The 16,468-nt window shown below is 33.9% G+C and overlaps 2 protein-coding genes and 1 non-coding gene across 3 annotated transcripts; 1 reads left to right on the forward strand and 2 right to left on the reverse strand.

The window, feature by feature from the left end:
• The first annotated feature begins 437 nt into the window (after positions 1 to 437).
• On the forward strand, positions 438 to 11,674 carry LOC116339546 (tubulin-specific chaperone cofactor E-like protein). Its single transcript, XM_031765487.1, has 6 exons — positions 438 to 907; positions 8,075 to 8,255; positions 9,136 to 9,686; positions 9,768 to 10,032; positions 10,107 to 10,523; positions 10,923 to 11,674. The coding sequence occupies exons 2-6, from the start codon at positions 8,146 to 8,148 to the stop codon at positions 11,110 to 11,112; spliced, it is 1,533 nt and encodes a 510-aa protein (XP_031621347.1). The 5' UTR covers positions 438 to 907; positions 8,075 to 8,145; the 3' UTR covers positions 11,113 to 11,674.
• Positions 11,675 to 13,268: 1,594 nt separating this feature from the next.
• Positions 13,269 to 13,340, reverse strand: Trnam-cau. Its single transcript has one exon. It is a non-coding gene; the product is annotated as a tRNA-Met (tRNA).
• Positions 13,341 to 14,072: 732 nt separating this feature from the next.
• On the reverse strand, positions 14,073 to 16,221 carry LOC116339544 (E3 ubiquitin-protein ligase Rnf220). Its single transcript, XM_031765483.1, has 4 exons — positions 15,342 to 16,221; positions 15,023 to 15,272; positions 14,418 to 14,952; positions 14,073 to 14,344 (listed from the first exon to the last, which is right to left on the reverse strand). The coding sequence occupies exons 1-4, from the start codon at positions 15,654 to 15,656 to the stop codon at positions 14,209 to 14,211; spliced, it is 1,236 nt and encodes a 411-aa protein (XP_031621343.1). The 5' UTR covers positions 15,657 to 16,221; the 3' UTR covers positions 14,073 to 14,208.
• Positions 16,222 to 16,468: the final 247 nt, after the last annotated feature.

Below are 16,468 nucleotides of genomic sequence, written 5' to 3' on the forward strand. Positions count from 1 at the left end.
GCTTTATTCATATCGAAATAGGTAAGGCAAATGAAGGAAATGAAGCAAATAAAGTGTTAATACTTGAAAAACCACAATGCTTTACAAATGTAAACACACGCATACACTCATGCGAATGAAAAAAACTGATGCAAAACATAGCAGCAACCGCCAACACATATGCAAAATACATCAATGTTACTGAACGTTTGCTCGCTTTGTCGCTGACACAAAACGAATTCCCTTTGTGTTTACATTTCACTTGGATACAGTTTGGTCTCTACTCGATCCAAAGAGTGTTCTATTTGTGAAACGCAAAAAAATGAAAGAGAAATACACGTACAACCACTGTGCTACACTCGAACACACTAACACACACATCTAAACTCATGCACAGATGCAGATACTCAACAATCTCGCTCGAATTGGCTGTAGCAAATGAACAAGCATTCAAGTCAGGACAGTTTTCTGTCAGCGCTTTTCGCGTTCAAACTATTCGACTAAAATACGTCGTTCAAAAGTAACAAAAACTAAAACGTTGAATATACACAATAAATTTGGGAAAAAAATCAAGTCAGTTTGTTCAATGATTTTTGAAGTTTTGTGTCAATTCAAATGAAAAGTTGAAGTGAAGAAAGAAGAATGCACAAAATCGCAATTAGATAAATAAATAAAAAATTAATAGAAATTTTTGTGGTGCAAATTTTAAATCGAAAGTGAATCAAACAAATTGTGAATTAATCCAAGATAAAAGAAAACGAACAATAAATCTCTAAAAACAAAATCTGGTGAAATTGAATTTATTCGAAATTCAAAAGTGTTGCTTTTTTTGTCGAAACTGTCAATTTCTGTTGTTTTCCATTTGACTAGCTCATCGAAAATCGAGGAGTCAAACAAAAAGCGTAGTGAATCTTATCGCATCGAAAAGGTACACATAATTCAACTGTTATTAAAACTGTTTCTGTGCTCTGTGCACTCACAAATTGTGTGAATCACAATGTGGTCATTTTGTCGCTTTGAAGAATGGATTTTGACACGTAATTTAATTTTATCAGCTTGGTTGCTACGACAGTAGGAAGAGAAAAAAAAATGATTATGATCGAACGAAAGTACCTGAGTGAACGAACGGTGACAAGAGTTCTTTATGCTTCTGCCTGCCTGGCATTCCTGCATATGTGTCTGTGTGTTTGTTTGTGTTTACGTGTATTTTTATGGTTCAACAAATTAAATCTAATGGTTTTAAATAGCACACGCAATAGAAGCATCTATCGTATTTATAATGCGCTTACGACAGAAAAATATAAAAAAAATCCAACCAAGTACTTTTCCATTGAGATTTTATACGATATGCATTGGATAAGCAAAAGAAATATTCAACATATGTGAATGTTGCACCGCTTATGGCATATAGTGTATGTGATAGCGAGACGTTTTATGCAAATGCAAGACGTTTGTTTTTATTTTCATCGTGACGTTATATGCCATCCAGAGAAAGAGAAAGAGCGAGAGAGAGAGAATGTGTAAAAATCACGCAAGGATTTTGGTTTTTAAAATTTCGTGTCATCAAACGAAAAATTACTTTTCCGTCTGGCTACCAACCATTCCAATCGTGGTTGTTACGATGAATTTCGTGACTGTCTGACATTTTCGAATTTTATTCAAACCATTTTTTTAAAAACAAACCAAATTCAAATCGTATTGCCATAGCTTCATATTGCGCGTTACTTTAGCAACAGATTCAATTGACTTTTGTATATACGTGCTGTGCAATTGACGTTTTATACTATTTCTATTGTCCAATGTATTTTGCGTGGGTTATGGATATATCCAAATAACGATTCGATTACAAATGCCCGATAGCAATGTGTAAGTGAGTGTGTCTCTATGGTGCTCGTTATCAGCGATTGCCATTGAACACACGTCCATAAATAAATACGTAATATATAAAACCACACATTGTATTTGTTTAATGTTTTTGCGCATCAACTTAAAATGTTTTAACGCTCATGGCCAAACAATTAAACAAGAATCCATTACAATATGCGCGCGATGCCATGAGATTTGAAAAATGTTCAATGTGTTCTTGAACATAACGAATATTAATGTGTGTTTTGATTGTAGAATGCTCGGCGTGGCGGATCTAGTCGTCTAAGCGACTTTCAAGTAATATCTAAATAAAATGCCCGACGTGAAGCATATATCCATTGGTTGAGATAGATTTATTCTTCGAAACTCATAATTGACATTCCAACGTCTATAAAGAATAAGCCAATTAGAATGATTATTCGCATTGAACTCCGTCTTTGTTGTGGAAAATGCTCTTGAATTTAATGAAAGTGTGAAAAAATGCTGTTTCTCTCCGGTCGACCCACGTAACTTTCCCACAATGCCAATCACCAATCGCTCTAGCCACTGAATTTCAGTGATATTACCAGTTACCATATCCATTTTTATCCACACACACACACAAAAAAACAGAACAACGTGATTTGAATGTGGCAGTTTGTTCTGCTACTTTGATTCCACATTGTATTGTTTTAGTTCAACAGTATTTTTTTTGTGATTCGTTTCAGCTGTTTTGTGTACGTGTGTTTGCTTTTGAGTGCTGGAATTTTTTTTCGCGTCTGTTTCTCTTTGGGCATTTTTTCCACGTTCTTTGTTTTCTGCATGTATGCGACATTTTCAGTGGCGTTAAGTCATCGAATTACATTTACCGTTTGTAATTGGCACGAAACAATAAATACGAGGTTGTGTGCTTACTTCGTTTACAATGTGTGGTACGTTGAACCTAAATGCATACACAAATATCACCGATTTGGGCGACTGCACCACACACCACACCATGGCACGTTCAATCTATCTCTATATTTTGCAAGACAAAATAGAGTTGTGGGCGATTTCTCGCAAATTACAGATTTGCATGCTGCATGCATTTAGAGAATTGCTCGTTTGTGATCGCGGATTCAATCATATGCCATGAGATTAAAAGTCATTCAAAAGTGCACACATTTTGATGCATGCTCTCATTTTTTTTCGAGAGTGAGCTAAATAAAAACTACATTGAATTTGTGATTTTAAGCGATTCGCGTGCTCGAGCGCACCTATTCACTCTCATGCTCAATGAGAAACGCAAAACAAAAATAAATTCAAAATAGAAGCGTGAATAAAGCTTGAGATTTACTCTATTGTCTCGCATTCTTTCTATATCTCCATTACAAACGACGATAGAGTCGCGTTTTTTTGGAGTAGAGAAAGGAAACCGTGAAATAATGTGAAGAAAAGAGCGTTGCTATTTATTCAATTTTCAGACAAGAAATGAAACTTATTTGCATTTTAGTGTTTTTTGTTCTTTGCCGCTGTAAACAATTGCGCTTTCAGTTTAGCTCACACATTGTTGTTAACATGCATGTTACAAACAGGCCATCATTGTGTGTGATGGCGACAACAGACCAGCGTTCCATGGAGAGTGTTTGTGTGCATGTGAGGAAGGAAAATGAGTGAAATTACCATTGAATTTCATTTCTGTAGCAGCGATGCGAATCGTGACAATCATTCAAAATGAGCGGTTAAATGACGATGGTTGTAATTCTTCCGGTGTTTTATATGCCATCTATGTATATTAAATTAGGAAATGATCATACCGAATTATGATTTCGTAACAAGACCCCATCAATGTCAGCCTTTTTCATTAACAGCTTCAAATGTCGTTCAACGAATTAAGTTATCAAATGTTCCATTTTTTTTATTTTCAATCGAATCTATAATCGGATCAAAAGTTTACGACATCATCGTCACCGAATTATTTTATTTTTATCAACTTTCCAACTCATGTAATCAATCTAGGGCTATATCATAGCGTTTTTTTTTCTTCTATAGTTTTATTTTTCGGCCGAAGAAAATTAGTTCAAGGTTTTGAAAAGCGAATGAAAAATCTGTAATAATTCAACGGGCGCGAATATACACTGTATATTATACAGTCGACATCGGATTTACACATCGCAATAAAAATAGTGAGCGCGCGAGTTGTAAAACTTAACATATCGGTCGAAAACGATATCGCACGCCATTCAATCGCGAAAAAGCAAAAACCAATGATTCAATGATAAATAATTCATTGCGCTTGCATATATTTATATTTGGGGAATGTGGCCACTCTGCTGTAATCTATACGAGAGAAAAAAAATGTACAGTCAAAAAGTTAAAGTTTTATGTATTTTGAAGATAACTTTTGCAGCGAAATGAACGATATAGAATGTATTCTTCTTCTGGACATGTATTTTGTTGGGTCATATGGCAATGACATGGAAAACAATTTTTCGTCGTTCATTCTGTGCTTTGCTCTCTATTTTCTGGTTATAACTTGTTTTTAAGCTTATGTGCACTTGTTGAACAAACGACCAAACAGGGGCTTCGACGAGAGAATGCGACGCAACACATACTCTACATACTCTACATACTATCTGGCTGCAAAATTAGAACAGATTGTTTTCTCTGTTTGTATTTGGATAATATATTGTGTATGTGTTGTGTCATATAGATATTCGGTGTAGTATGTACATATTGTGGTTACGTTTTGCCATTTATTTTGTTTGTCAACGGTAATTTACATGCTGCTGTGAATTGAAATAAAAGCACTTTGACTTTAAGGACGAAGTCTGGTTTTTGTTCAGACTTTTATTCTTTTATTTTAAAACGAAAATTCATTTCATAACATGCTGCAGCTCAAAAATTTGGTGTCTCTAAATATTGACAAATGCATGTATCAATTCATCTGCTGCCGGCAGTTGTGATGTAATTTGCAAGTGGCTTGAAAATGCAATTTTTGACTCTGTGCCAAGTTGAACAGACATCGAAATTCACACAATCATGTGCATTTTCTTATTTTTCTAAAAACATATTTTATTCAATTTGCCATGCAACAAATTTGCTTCAATCCTCTTGGCATTTGAATGGAATCGCAATATTCTGCTTTTTATTGTAGATATTTTGTTTGTACTCGTACTACGAATATGAATCAATGATTTATCTAGGTCAACACGTGTGCGTCACAATCGTCACAATTTGGCCACTATTTCGTCAAAACTCTATCTACTGTTCAAGTATGAAGTGACAAAATGTGTGTATTTTATCTGCGGACATAAATGAATGCCTTCAAAATATCAAGTTCTATGTAACGAATCGATTTCATGAATTTCTATACACATTGGCAGTTATTTCTGCTTCTTTCTCTTTTTCGAAGCGCAATTTACATTAATTAACAGCGAAATGAAAAAAAAAAAACAGTTTTTTTAACGCTGCCATAAGGTCTGTTGCCGGTTCCTTTTGTTTCACATTCGAAAAAATGTGAAGCGATAATGAAAACCAAAATACTAGCATTTTTATTGTGATTGTTTTGTTCATTGTTTTCATATAAACACTATAGTTTTGGTATGAACAAGGTCAGATTTCTTAAATTGACTCGTATTCAATGCATATAGTATTAAAACCACTCACACTAAATATGATAAAGTAGCGTTTATTATTAACGATTTTTTTTCTATCTCTATTTCGTGAACACCACTTGAGAATTTTCAAAAGTGAATTAATATTCAGCTACATTCTGTATTCGAGCACAAATTGAATGTGCCAGTCCCAAATTGATTTATTTATATAAAATTCCCCTAACAAAAAACCTGTTGAAGTAATAGCCATCGTTTTGAGTGTTTATGTTTTTGGCCTAACATTGTTAGGCGACATTCAAATCAGCGATAGAAAGCGAAGGATGGAGGGAGATAGAGAGATGTGAAATAAAAGAGCGCAGAACTATGATTGAAGCGATAAAAGCGATGATCAGCTGAATTTGTGCGTGTCTTGCACAATTGCGTTTTTATTTTGATTCTCATTCGCATTAGCGAACGCTCGTGTCTCCATACAAAAGGTCGCTACGCCATTTGGTTGAGCAATCAACACGGATCGTTGTTCCTCGTTTCATTTTTTTTTTTTTTTTGAAAGAATGTCACCTTTATAAAAATGTAACGTAGTTTTTATATTTACAATCCAAGCGATTTCTGAATATAGAAATTTTGTTTTCGAATGGAAAGTTTGATTCCAGAATTGTAAGATACTCTTTTTTTTTGCCATTATAAACAAGTTTAGTTGTTGATTTATTTGGAATTTCGACGCAAAATTCAAACGGAAAAATTACATAAAGTTTCTTTGCATCATAGCAAAATAGACGAACAAAAAGAGGTGATGATCAATAGGGAACTTGTGTAATTGCTTAAATCATGTACTAGTTTACATCATCGCACATTGATACGTAAAAATAATGTGCGCCGCACTGCACACCATTAATAACAAGCAATGAAATCGATTCCGGTATTTGTTTATGATGGCAATAGATTTTCGGTTGTACGATAATATGGTACGTCGAATTAAGTGCGTTTTAATTAATTAGACTACATCGTATGTGCATGTGATCGAACATTTGAATGCGAGCGCATAACAACGATAAATTTATTACTGTGCGTGATGCTTGAGTGCAATTTTATCAATTTGAGCGATGGAAGCGCAAAACGTCGACCGTAAATCATTGGCTGTGACCAATGCGTCCAAACCATAAAACTACTCTGTACACAATTTGGGTGTGCAAACGTCATTCGCAATGAATTTGCACAGGGTGTGTGCATATGAAACATTTCCAACAAAAGAACAAACTTTTGAAGAAGAAAAAACTCCAAGCGAATACTGCTGATGAATTCCCTGGGTCTAGCCAATAAAATAATTACATTTTCGAGGTGATTGCTCCCAAAAGTCAACCAGTTGTACACTTTCCATTGTATGTATAAATAAATATCGAGATATTGTCGTTTATTTATCGATTTCATATGAATATGTGTTGTTCCTTTGATTCCTTTGCGTAAATAATAAAAAGCATCGAAACAATAATCGTTTTAGTGATCAACAATATAACAGCAACGAGATGCGACTAATCGATCGAATATGATTCACACAACGTTTGGTTAACGAGAACATTCGTTTGTTCGTTATTTACTGCTTTCATGCTTGTTTTCTCTTGTCACGATGCAAACGATTGCGGCAAAATAAAGAACGAGGAACATACGCCTCAATTCCATATTTGGAATATAATTTAATTCAGTTATTTTGTTTTCGTGTCATTTTGTTCCTTGTTGTTTTCTTTATCCTGTTTTATTTTTCGTATTCATTTTATTTGCGCACTTTTTTAATTTATTTATTTTGCGTTCGAATGTTGAGTCTGCCTGTGTTCAAATAGTATGTTCAAGCTTGATTAGTGGTCAATAGAGTCAAGAGTAACCGAAGCGAACAGCGTCAATTGAGTGTGCTGGTTCATTTTCTCGTTCGTCGATAAAATGCAATAACCTTGAAACTATAAAAATGAACTACGACTTTTCTTTTTTTTTTTGTTGCCTTTTTGAGAAGCCTAGCACAACGCACGATACAAAGAGTGAAAGAAAACACACACTGTGCACCACTGGTCAATTGCATTGCACATTACAAGGTCTGTCTTAATGAGCTAGAAATTTTGAACGAAAAATAACAGCAACACTGATCGATATTGGAAATGTTTGATTTTGTAGCTTCCGTGATTTGAAAATGTTGTCGGGTCGCATAAAAAACAAATCGACGCTTAGCAATCAAATAAAATCATGATTGCACCAACAAAAAACCAGCAACAAATTTCCAGATTTCGGTCCGAAAAAAGTTAACAATTTTAATTATTTCGCACGACTTGTCTGCTACGTTCGTTTTTATTGTTTTCGTTTTTTGTTATATAGCATTACGATTGCATTGTTGTTAATCCAAGTCAGTAAAATCGTTGCATATCTATTACGAATTTCATGGAACATTGGGCATCTGTTACATATGCTCAATTCGCTTTCGACTCTATGGCCCCTTAAAGAGTGCTCGTTACTCATCGACCGACCGACGGCATGACCAACCGACTCACTGAATTTTGTGTCGATTGCATTTTTTTTCACGTCATGTCTAGCTGTCAAAATCCATTTTCGTTAGCCTTCCACTTTGTTTGGTTTTATATCCGACATCATTTATTAATTTAAGCTTGTCATTTCAGTGTTTTTATGTAATCACGAAAGGGAGAAACTTATTCTAAAAATATAAAAAAGGCCGTACAAATTAGATAAAATGCCATCATTACTGGAGGCAATCGAAGGAAAATACGGACTGGGAGGCAGCTGTGATCCACAGGAAGCGCTCGTATCCATCTTTGTACCCAAACTTCCACCACGACTACTGTAAGTATTCATTGTAACCGCCGTTTCGCTCAATAAAATATTACACATGTGAGTGTTCACAGTTTCACTTAAGTGAGTGAGCATAATTATATAAAAAAAATAAAAACATAGTACTTACGCATTTGTACGCATCGTCGAAAATTTACAACACATAAAAAATGATCAATTGGTCAAAATCGGTGCTACGCGATTGTCATGTTTCGAAATAGAAAATTCACGAGTATTGCAAGAGGGAGAGAGAGTTTTTCTTTGAATTTGCAATAATTCAAAGTGAAAATGGTGCGTGTATAATCGTACACATATTCGTCTTTTAACCTCAATTTCCATAGAATTGCATCTCCGTCAATCCATTCAATTCACTCCAAACAGCTTGCGGCAATTTGTGTACGATTTTTGTTTGTAAAAAAATAGAAGCACAAATTTGGTTCAACGACTATCGGATTTTTATGCAATTGCCGTTTGTTTGTTACATAAGAAAATGGCAATCAAGTCGAATCAAGTGCTATTAGTTTTACAAGTGAGTAACTGAGCAGCAGTTTTTCGTTGAATTTATTTATTTTTGCTCAACAACGACGGTACTCATATGTGTATATGCTATTATCGAATTGTTATAGTTTGTATTTTTATCTTCGTTTTCTTCTTAAGTTTTCGTTATTTTTCCGTGCTTTTGTTTTCATTTCAATTTGCTGCAATAGCAAGCACCAAACACAAAAAGTCAATGTATGCTTAAACAAACAATTAAATCAATTTGTCGCTGAATGACTTTCGGTGCATCCGCAGCTTTTCTACGACAATTTTTTTTGATTGCCTTTTTCATCGTCATCGAAAAGTGAAAGTACTTTATAACATATGTTTTTACTATTATTATTTCATTTCACAGCGTACCAGATTTGCTTGTGTTAAATGACTGTGATATCGATTGTGCTGGTGAGCCGGATGGATTGCGAAAAAAGTGCTCTACGGTGCGAGAATTGGATTTGGCACAAAATAAACTAAAGAGTTGGAAAGAAGTGTTTTCAATTCTGTCGCATATGCCACGCGTTGAATTTGTGAATTTGAGCTTGAATTTCTTGTCGGGACCGGTTGAACCGCCACCAGACATTGGATTGACACGATTACGCAGTTTAGTATTGAACAATACACGGCTCGACTGGGAAAGCGTTGAAACGCTTATCAATTCCTTACAAACACTCGAAGAACTACACCTCTCGCTTAATAATTATCATAACATTTTGATTGACACATTGGACGATGATGTTTTCCAAATTAATGACGATTACAAAGATGATCTAAATGACACCGAGGACAATGACATTGATGAGACAGCCACAGCAGCTGCGTCAGTGCAAAATACAACGAAAAACGAGGACAAACAATCCGTTTGCAGCTCATGCGGCCTAGAAACTCAAACAAGCAAAGATACAAAAAGAAGTGAGTCGATTTTTGACTATTTTCTCTATTCATTTTTTTTTTTCAATTTTAAATAAGAATTCTTATGCATCTTTTGTATAGGCGAGTCAGTTTGTTCTACATTTAAGAAAACAAATGCACACAATGGCGTGAAAAAATTACAATTTTCTGGCAATCCAGTATCGAAATGGCATGAAATTTGTCGACTTGGTCGAGTTTTTCCAAATTTAGAGTCATTAGTGTTGGCTGAATGTCCGCTGAAAGCGGTTGAGCCAATACCTCGACCCGGTTCAAGTAGCAGCGAATGCAGTGACAACAATTCATCATCGAACAGTGAAAGTGAAGATCCTCCACATCAGTATTTCCAGTACGGAACACATAGTTTGCCCTCATTACCCTTCCAAATGTATAATTTTTATTTTTTCCTTTTTTACTCACCAGAAATCTCACGTTCCTAAATTTAAGTAACACAGAGATAAACACATGGGACGACATAGATCGTTTGGCAAAATTTCCAGCGCTTCGAAATTTACGCGTTCAAAATTGGCCATTATGGGAAAAATGTGATGCAACCGAACACGAACGACGCCAATTGCTTATAGCACGTCTTCCTTATGTGCAGACATTGAACGGTGGCGGTAAAATAAGTTCCGAAGAACGTGAAGACTCCGAACGGGCTTTCATTCGATACTATGTAGATAAACCAGAAGCAGACCGACCCGAAAGGTACACCGAATTGGTTGCTATACACGGAAAATTAGATCCTTTGGTTAAAATTGATTTGCGGCCAGAGAAACGTGTCAAAGTGACATTCACTTATGGTGACACAAGCGAAATTAGACCAGTCGATGTTTATAGGTGAGTTTGAACTGTCCAAACTGTATAGATGGTTTGGCTTCTTGTACTTTATCAAAGAAAATTTTCAAATTTATTATCCTAGTCTTCGTTTGCAGATAGAAAACAATGAATTTTTGCAATCAATCACAATTTCATTTTTAGATCCGCTTGAATAAATATTCGTTTTGTCGGTATATTTCTTTTCAAATCGCAAACACGAAGGTTACATCAAATCGAACCGAATTCATTTAATCAAATAAATCAAAATTTCCACACAAAAAAAATAGTAGTTTTGGCATGTACGGACATATAAATCGAGAAAAAGTGGAGCATCATTTGAAAATGTTTTGCAAATGTTTTTCGTGATCTCATTTTTCGGTACATTTAATAAATTAAAAATCGATTTATTGAATATTTCAGAACTGTTGTTGATTTGAAGTCACGTCTCGAGAGATTGATCAACATTCCTGCGGCCAAAATGAAACTATTCTATGTTGATCAAGATTTGCGCGATACACACGGACCGGAAGAAATGAAATATATGCATAAGCAGCTATACAGCTACAATATTCGTGATGGAGACGAAATAATCATCGATCAAAAGCGATAAACATATTCATAACAGCATATTGCATCGCACGTATTGGATGCGCCACTTGAATCAATCGCACTCCACAGAGACGAGAAAGCAAACGTACATTTTAATCCAATAAAATTAATTCACCAAACAAATTTTATTTATACAAAACTTTGAAAACAACTTAACACTAATCAAATTCATTGTAAGATGAGAGCAAATATTTTTGTATCTTTTTTTTTTCGTTTACATTGAAGAATTATGTTTTTTTTTTCACTAACCACTGTGTATCGAAATCAGCTAAAACTTTATTGAGAAATAATTCTCTCAGTGTTTTTAAATTACTATTGTACGAGCTAAACTGATCTATTTTCAGTGAAGATGTTTAGTTTTTTTAACTCCTAATTTGTTTTTGCTTATAATGTCGTGATTTTTCTCCAATTTTTTATGATTATAAATTCGTATTATAGAAAAACAAACAAATGTGAGCAAATAGTCAGAGAAATGACTAGTAAAATAAAGGAAATTCAACTTGTAGTAGAAACGAGATTTAAAGAGAGTGTGAACAAGAATGGAATAAATCAAATCGATTTTATTTGCGTTTGCATTTAATGCGAGGATTTGTTATAACCTCAACTAAGTTGATTGTGTACTCATATCGTAGAGGCGGAATGGAAAATTTCGCAATAATTTTTTTGGAATTTAGAATGGCTCAATTGGTTATAACATTATAATGTGAGTGAACTATACAGCGATTTACTAGTTTTTAATTGTTTTTTTTTAGTTGAGATTTTCAATAATTTGAATGTCATTTTCATTAATCCAACACCCCCAAAAAACTGCCAACCAATTCAAATAGCCTTATTTAAATATCCAGATTTTTACCCGACAACATGTATTCATTCTAATTTAACAAAAGAAACTTCAATGCCAACGAGAGCTTGAAGCATTTTCTTTTATTAAAAATTTAAAATGAAACATAAATAAATCCAAACAATAGTCTTTGACGAATTTTACAACAGTAGGCTCATATTATGTATTCAATATCTGAATAATAATAAAAACAGATGATTTCATATTTTAAAAAAAGTTGTCAACTCTTTTCCTTTTGTTTTTCACTAGAAATATTGCGGTACTGTCTTGAGAAAGCTCAGTTTTGTCATCTTTTTCAATGCTCATTCGTTGTACTGCTCTCTTATCTTATTATATTGAAAGGAAAGATTGAATGGATGTTACAGAAGGTGGTCAATATAAAAATGTATGATATGCGAAGAATATGCACATTTTCGAATTTATCATTGAGAAAGTTGCAGATGCAAACTAGTAATTAACTTCTCTTCTATTTTGCTGGACCATCTGCTGGATGCATTATTGAAAAGGAAAAGAAAAGATTGAAATTCAAGTTCAAGTTGATTGCCGCATGCAGAAGTCGTATTCCGATTTCTATGTTGCCGTAAACCGGTTCATCTAGATGCCTTGCATTACTTGAAAATGATGAAGGAGAAACCAATGAACAACATTAAATTGCATCATAAATCTTTTTAAATCAACGTTTATAGTTTAAAGTTCACATTCTTTGCTTTTCAATGGTAATCAAATATTAAAAGATCGATAACTTTTGTATGTAATCGACATGAGATTGTAATAAATATTACATTGCTTTAGTAATGTTACGAACGTTAAAGACATGATAGTTCTAAATCAATGCATTAAAACGAACTCATGTGTGGAGCAGCCACATATATTGATATCACGCACGTTTTTGACGCACCAATATGCGTTACCTGACTTATATGAGTCGCACCTAATCTAAGAAAATGCATCGCAATGAAAATGATTTTTTTTTAATTCAAACCAACTAATTCAATTGATTTTTCACATTTTTACTTTTGTTGGTAGTCAATAATAAATTTTCGAATTTTTATCAAATTATCATTCAAAAGGTATATTCGATGAAAACTTTTTCAAATATTCCATGTGATATGTTTTTTATAACTTCTTCGATACTCTTTCAAACATAAAAAATAGATAACTTTATTTCTTTCAACATCCTAATATAAAAATAATAATTATACTTATTTTTATTGAAATAATTTTTTAGCTTAATTTTTTTGAAACTTACGAACATAAATAAAGCAAAAAATATCGAGAAGTCATATCAATACAATGCTGAGTTAAAAAAAAAGTTCTAGCAAAGCGAAGTTTCGATCTTCGGACCTCTGGGTTATGGGCCCAGCACGCTTCCACTGCGCCACTTTGCTCTTGTTATATTTTGTGACAAATATCATACATATTCATATGTGGCTGCTCCATTCACACCATTTCTCTATTATTTCCGCATTTTCTATGAATTTTTAGGCATAATTATGACTAACATGAGCATTTTGTTATATTTTGCTTTCATCTTTTTTGATGATTTTTATACAAATTATTCTGAACTAAGGTATTCAATCAATCTCTTTTTTAGTTTGAAATCAGTTTGATGTCAAGAAATGGCTTTATTATTTGATTCATTATGCTCAATAGTTGGCTAAAAAAGATGATGCAATCGCAATGTTTGTTTGTAAGTCAAAATATAGCATGTACACTATTCGGCATTTCTATCACTGGATGTGCGCAAAACTTTGGATTTTGTTTATGTTTTAACGTAAAAGTTGTAGACAAACTATACGACTACCATATATTAACAGAATCGTACAGAAAAGTCATTAAACAAAAGGTCAAAGTAGTAAGAGGAAAAAGGATATGAAGGCTCACGTGTTAATTGGGCTTTTGATTGTTTTATACCCATTCTAATCATTCACGAACATCACATGAATGGGTTTTAAATTCGTCCGTGAAAAATTTATTTCATGGAAGAGCTTTTTATGCTGCTTTTTTCTTTCACAAAATTGGATTTTTTTTTATATTTTGCAGTAAGAAAAAGATATACAAGCTATATCCTAATAAATTAAACACAACTTTATTAACCATTTTCAAAAAAAAGAGAAACGTTTCAGTTTCATTTTCAAAACTATTGATTTTTTTTCATCAGTTTATTAGTAATAATTAAAGTAAATAATACTATATACAAAAAGGCTCTAAATCTATATCTATTCTGTTAGTTTGTGTTTTTTTTATGATTATAGTTTACATATAAATCTTTCGTAAATCGGTTGGCGATGTGATCATATTACATTGTGGACAGAGTTTACGAGCTCCGAGCGTTCGAAGCCAACATTCTTCGCAATGGACGTGCCAACAACAAATGGAAACAACCGGTACTCTAAAATTTATTAGAAAAAAAAAATAAAAATAATTTTAAACGTTTAAATTTACATTTTGAATATGTGAATTACCTAAACTCGTCCATACAAATCAAGCATTTACTTTTATTTTTAATGATGGCTTCATATTCGCGGATTTTTTCTTTTAACGCATCAATAATTTGTGAGGCGGCCGTTTCACTTTGTGCCACCGACGGTTGATTTGTGATAGCTACTGTGGTGACTTCTTTCACCGATCCATCTTTTAAATCGATCGTAATTCGACTGCTGCTCGATGTACTTTCGCATTTGATTTCAGTTTCAGCAATGGAATGATTCACAAACGAACTACTTGTTGTTGGCTGCACGAAATCATCGTCACCATTCTCAAATGCTGAACTACCGATTCCATTTCGCGAATGAGTTGAATTTGTTTTGTCAGTCGCTTCACCGATTACCAAATTTCTTAGATAGACATTTTCCTTTTTGTTATTGTCGACCATTGGTAAAATTATATCACGTTCGCTGTACTGCGGTTCGCCATAGATTTGTGAATCATCTCCATCCACATTAAGATCCTCGTCTTCGTCGTTTTGACTTGATTGACCCATAGAAGTGGTTTGAAGACCTGAAGATACAAATCGAAATTAAAAACTTGAATTGAAATTGCTGTATATTGAAATAAGAATGTATTTTACCCGCTGCTGTATAACCACCTTCAAGCATCGATGATGCTCGAATCCGAGTTTGACCGGCCCATTCGTATTCTTCATATGATTCACCTTCCACATCAATACTAATATCATCGTCATCGTCTTCAACGTTAACACCACTCGAGCTACCGTTTCTCCGTAAACAGAGTTCTACATGAAGATTTATGTCATCCGATATACGTTCATTGCAAACAGGACACGTTGGGTCATCTGCTCGTCGCTTACGATTTTTTAACTATTATTTTAAAAAAATGTTTTATTAGTAAAATGTTATTTCAAAAGATGAAAATTCAAAGTAACTCACCTTAAGTCTAGCACTTCGATTGTTTTTAATGCGTTGGTATGTGTTCCAACAATCCTTCGGATCGGCTGATGTGTTTGCTGTGCTCGCTGCGCTTGCAGTCGATGATGAATTGCCGGCGGTTGGTGAAGGCATGTTAATATCTTTTGATTGTGATTTCCGGTATTTTTGCACACTTAATTTATTTAAACGGTCCATTTCCATCGAATAATGTTGTTGCATTTCATGTGATCTCACTGTTATACCACAAACAGGACAACAAGTTGGATCTGCTTGTTTTTTACGCTGCCGAACGCCACGACATTCATCATCCATCATTTATTCAAAACAAAATTTAAAAAAAACGAGTAATTTTTAAAAGTTTTTTTGCTCACAAACAAAATTATTAGTTTCCATTCAGTTTGTTGTCAATCTCATTTCGTTTCTGTAATCGAACGTAATTCTTGCCTTTCCTTTTACACATTCAACATGACTTTTTCTCGCATAATTGGCGCTATTCAAATTAATTCACGTTGAATTTTATGACATTTTACCATTTTACTGGAATTCAATGGCATCGATCAAACAATAACAACAATTATAATTGGCAAAAATTTAATTCGTACTCATTGCCATTTACACTACATATCACTCGTTCATGTTATGTCCGATATAGTCGAAATGGATGTTGTTTGTGTGTCCCGTCAATAAAACAATTTTAATCACTTTACATCGCAACGACAATATTGGCGAAATGACGCAAAACGCATTGAATCACATTCACAAAACTTCAACAAATTTGGCCGTACAATTATTTTTGGTGAAAAATCAAAATAAATGCCATTGGCATAAAACAGAAAAAAACTCAAAACGACAACTAGAAAGTCAAAAAGACGATCAAAATGAAAACAAAACGTTGAAACACCGCAAAGTAAACGCAACTCGTGCGTTTGTATTAGAATTCACATCACAATGTGTTAGTTTTGCTAACTCAATGCATTGGGCAGACAGAGTACACTATATACGACGACGTTTTTTCTCTTTCTCAAACCGTTCAATCGTTCAAATGTACTGTCAAACACCATGACAGCCAACTGAAAAACATAAAACATTAAAAAAATATTTGAAGGTGTGCGCCAAATGTTGGTAAT

Source organism: Contarinia nasturtii, unplaced genomic scaffold (genome assembly GCF_009176525.2).
Source record: "Contarinia nasturtii isolate CC-2019 unplaced genomic scaffold, AAFC_CNas_1.1 Cnas_scaffold_533, whole genome shotgun sequence".
Classification (NCBI taxonomy): Eukaryota; Metazoa; Arthropoda; class Insecta; order Diptera; family Cecidomyiidae; genus Contarinia; species Contarinia nasturtii.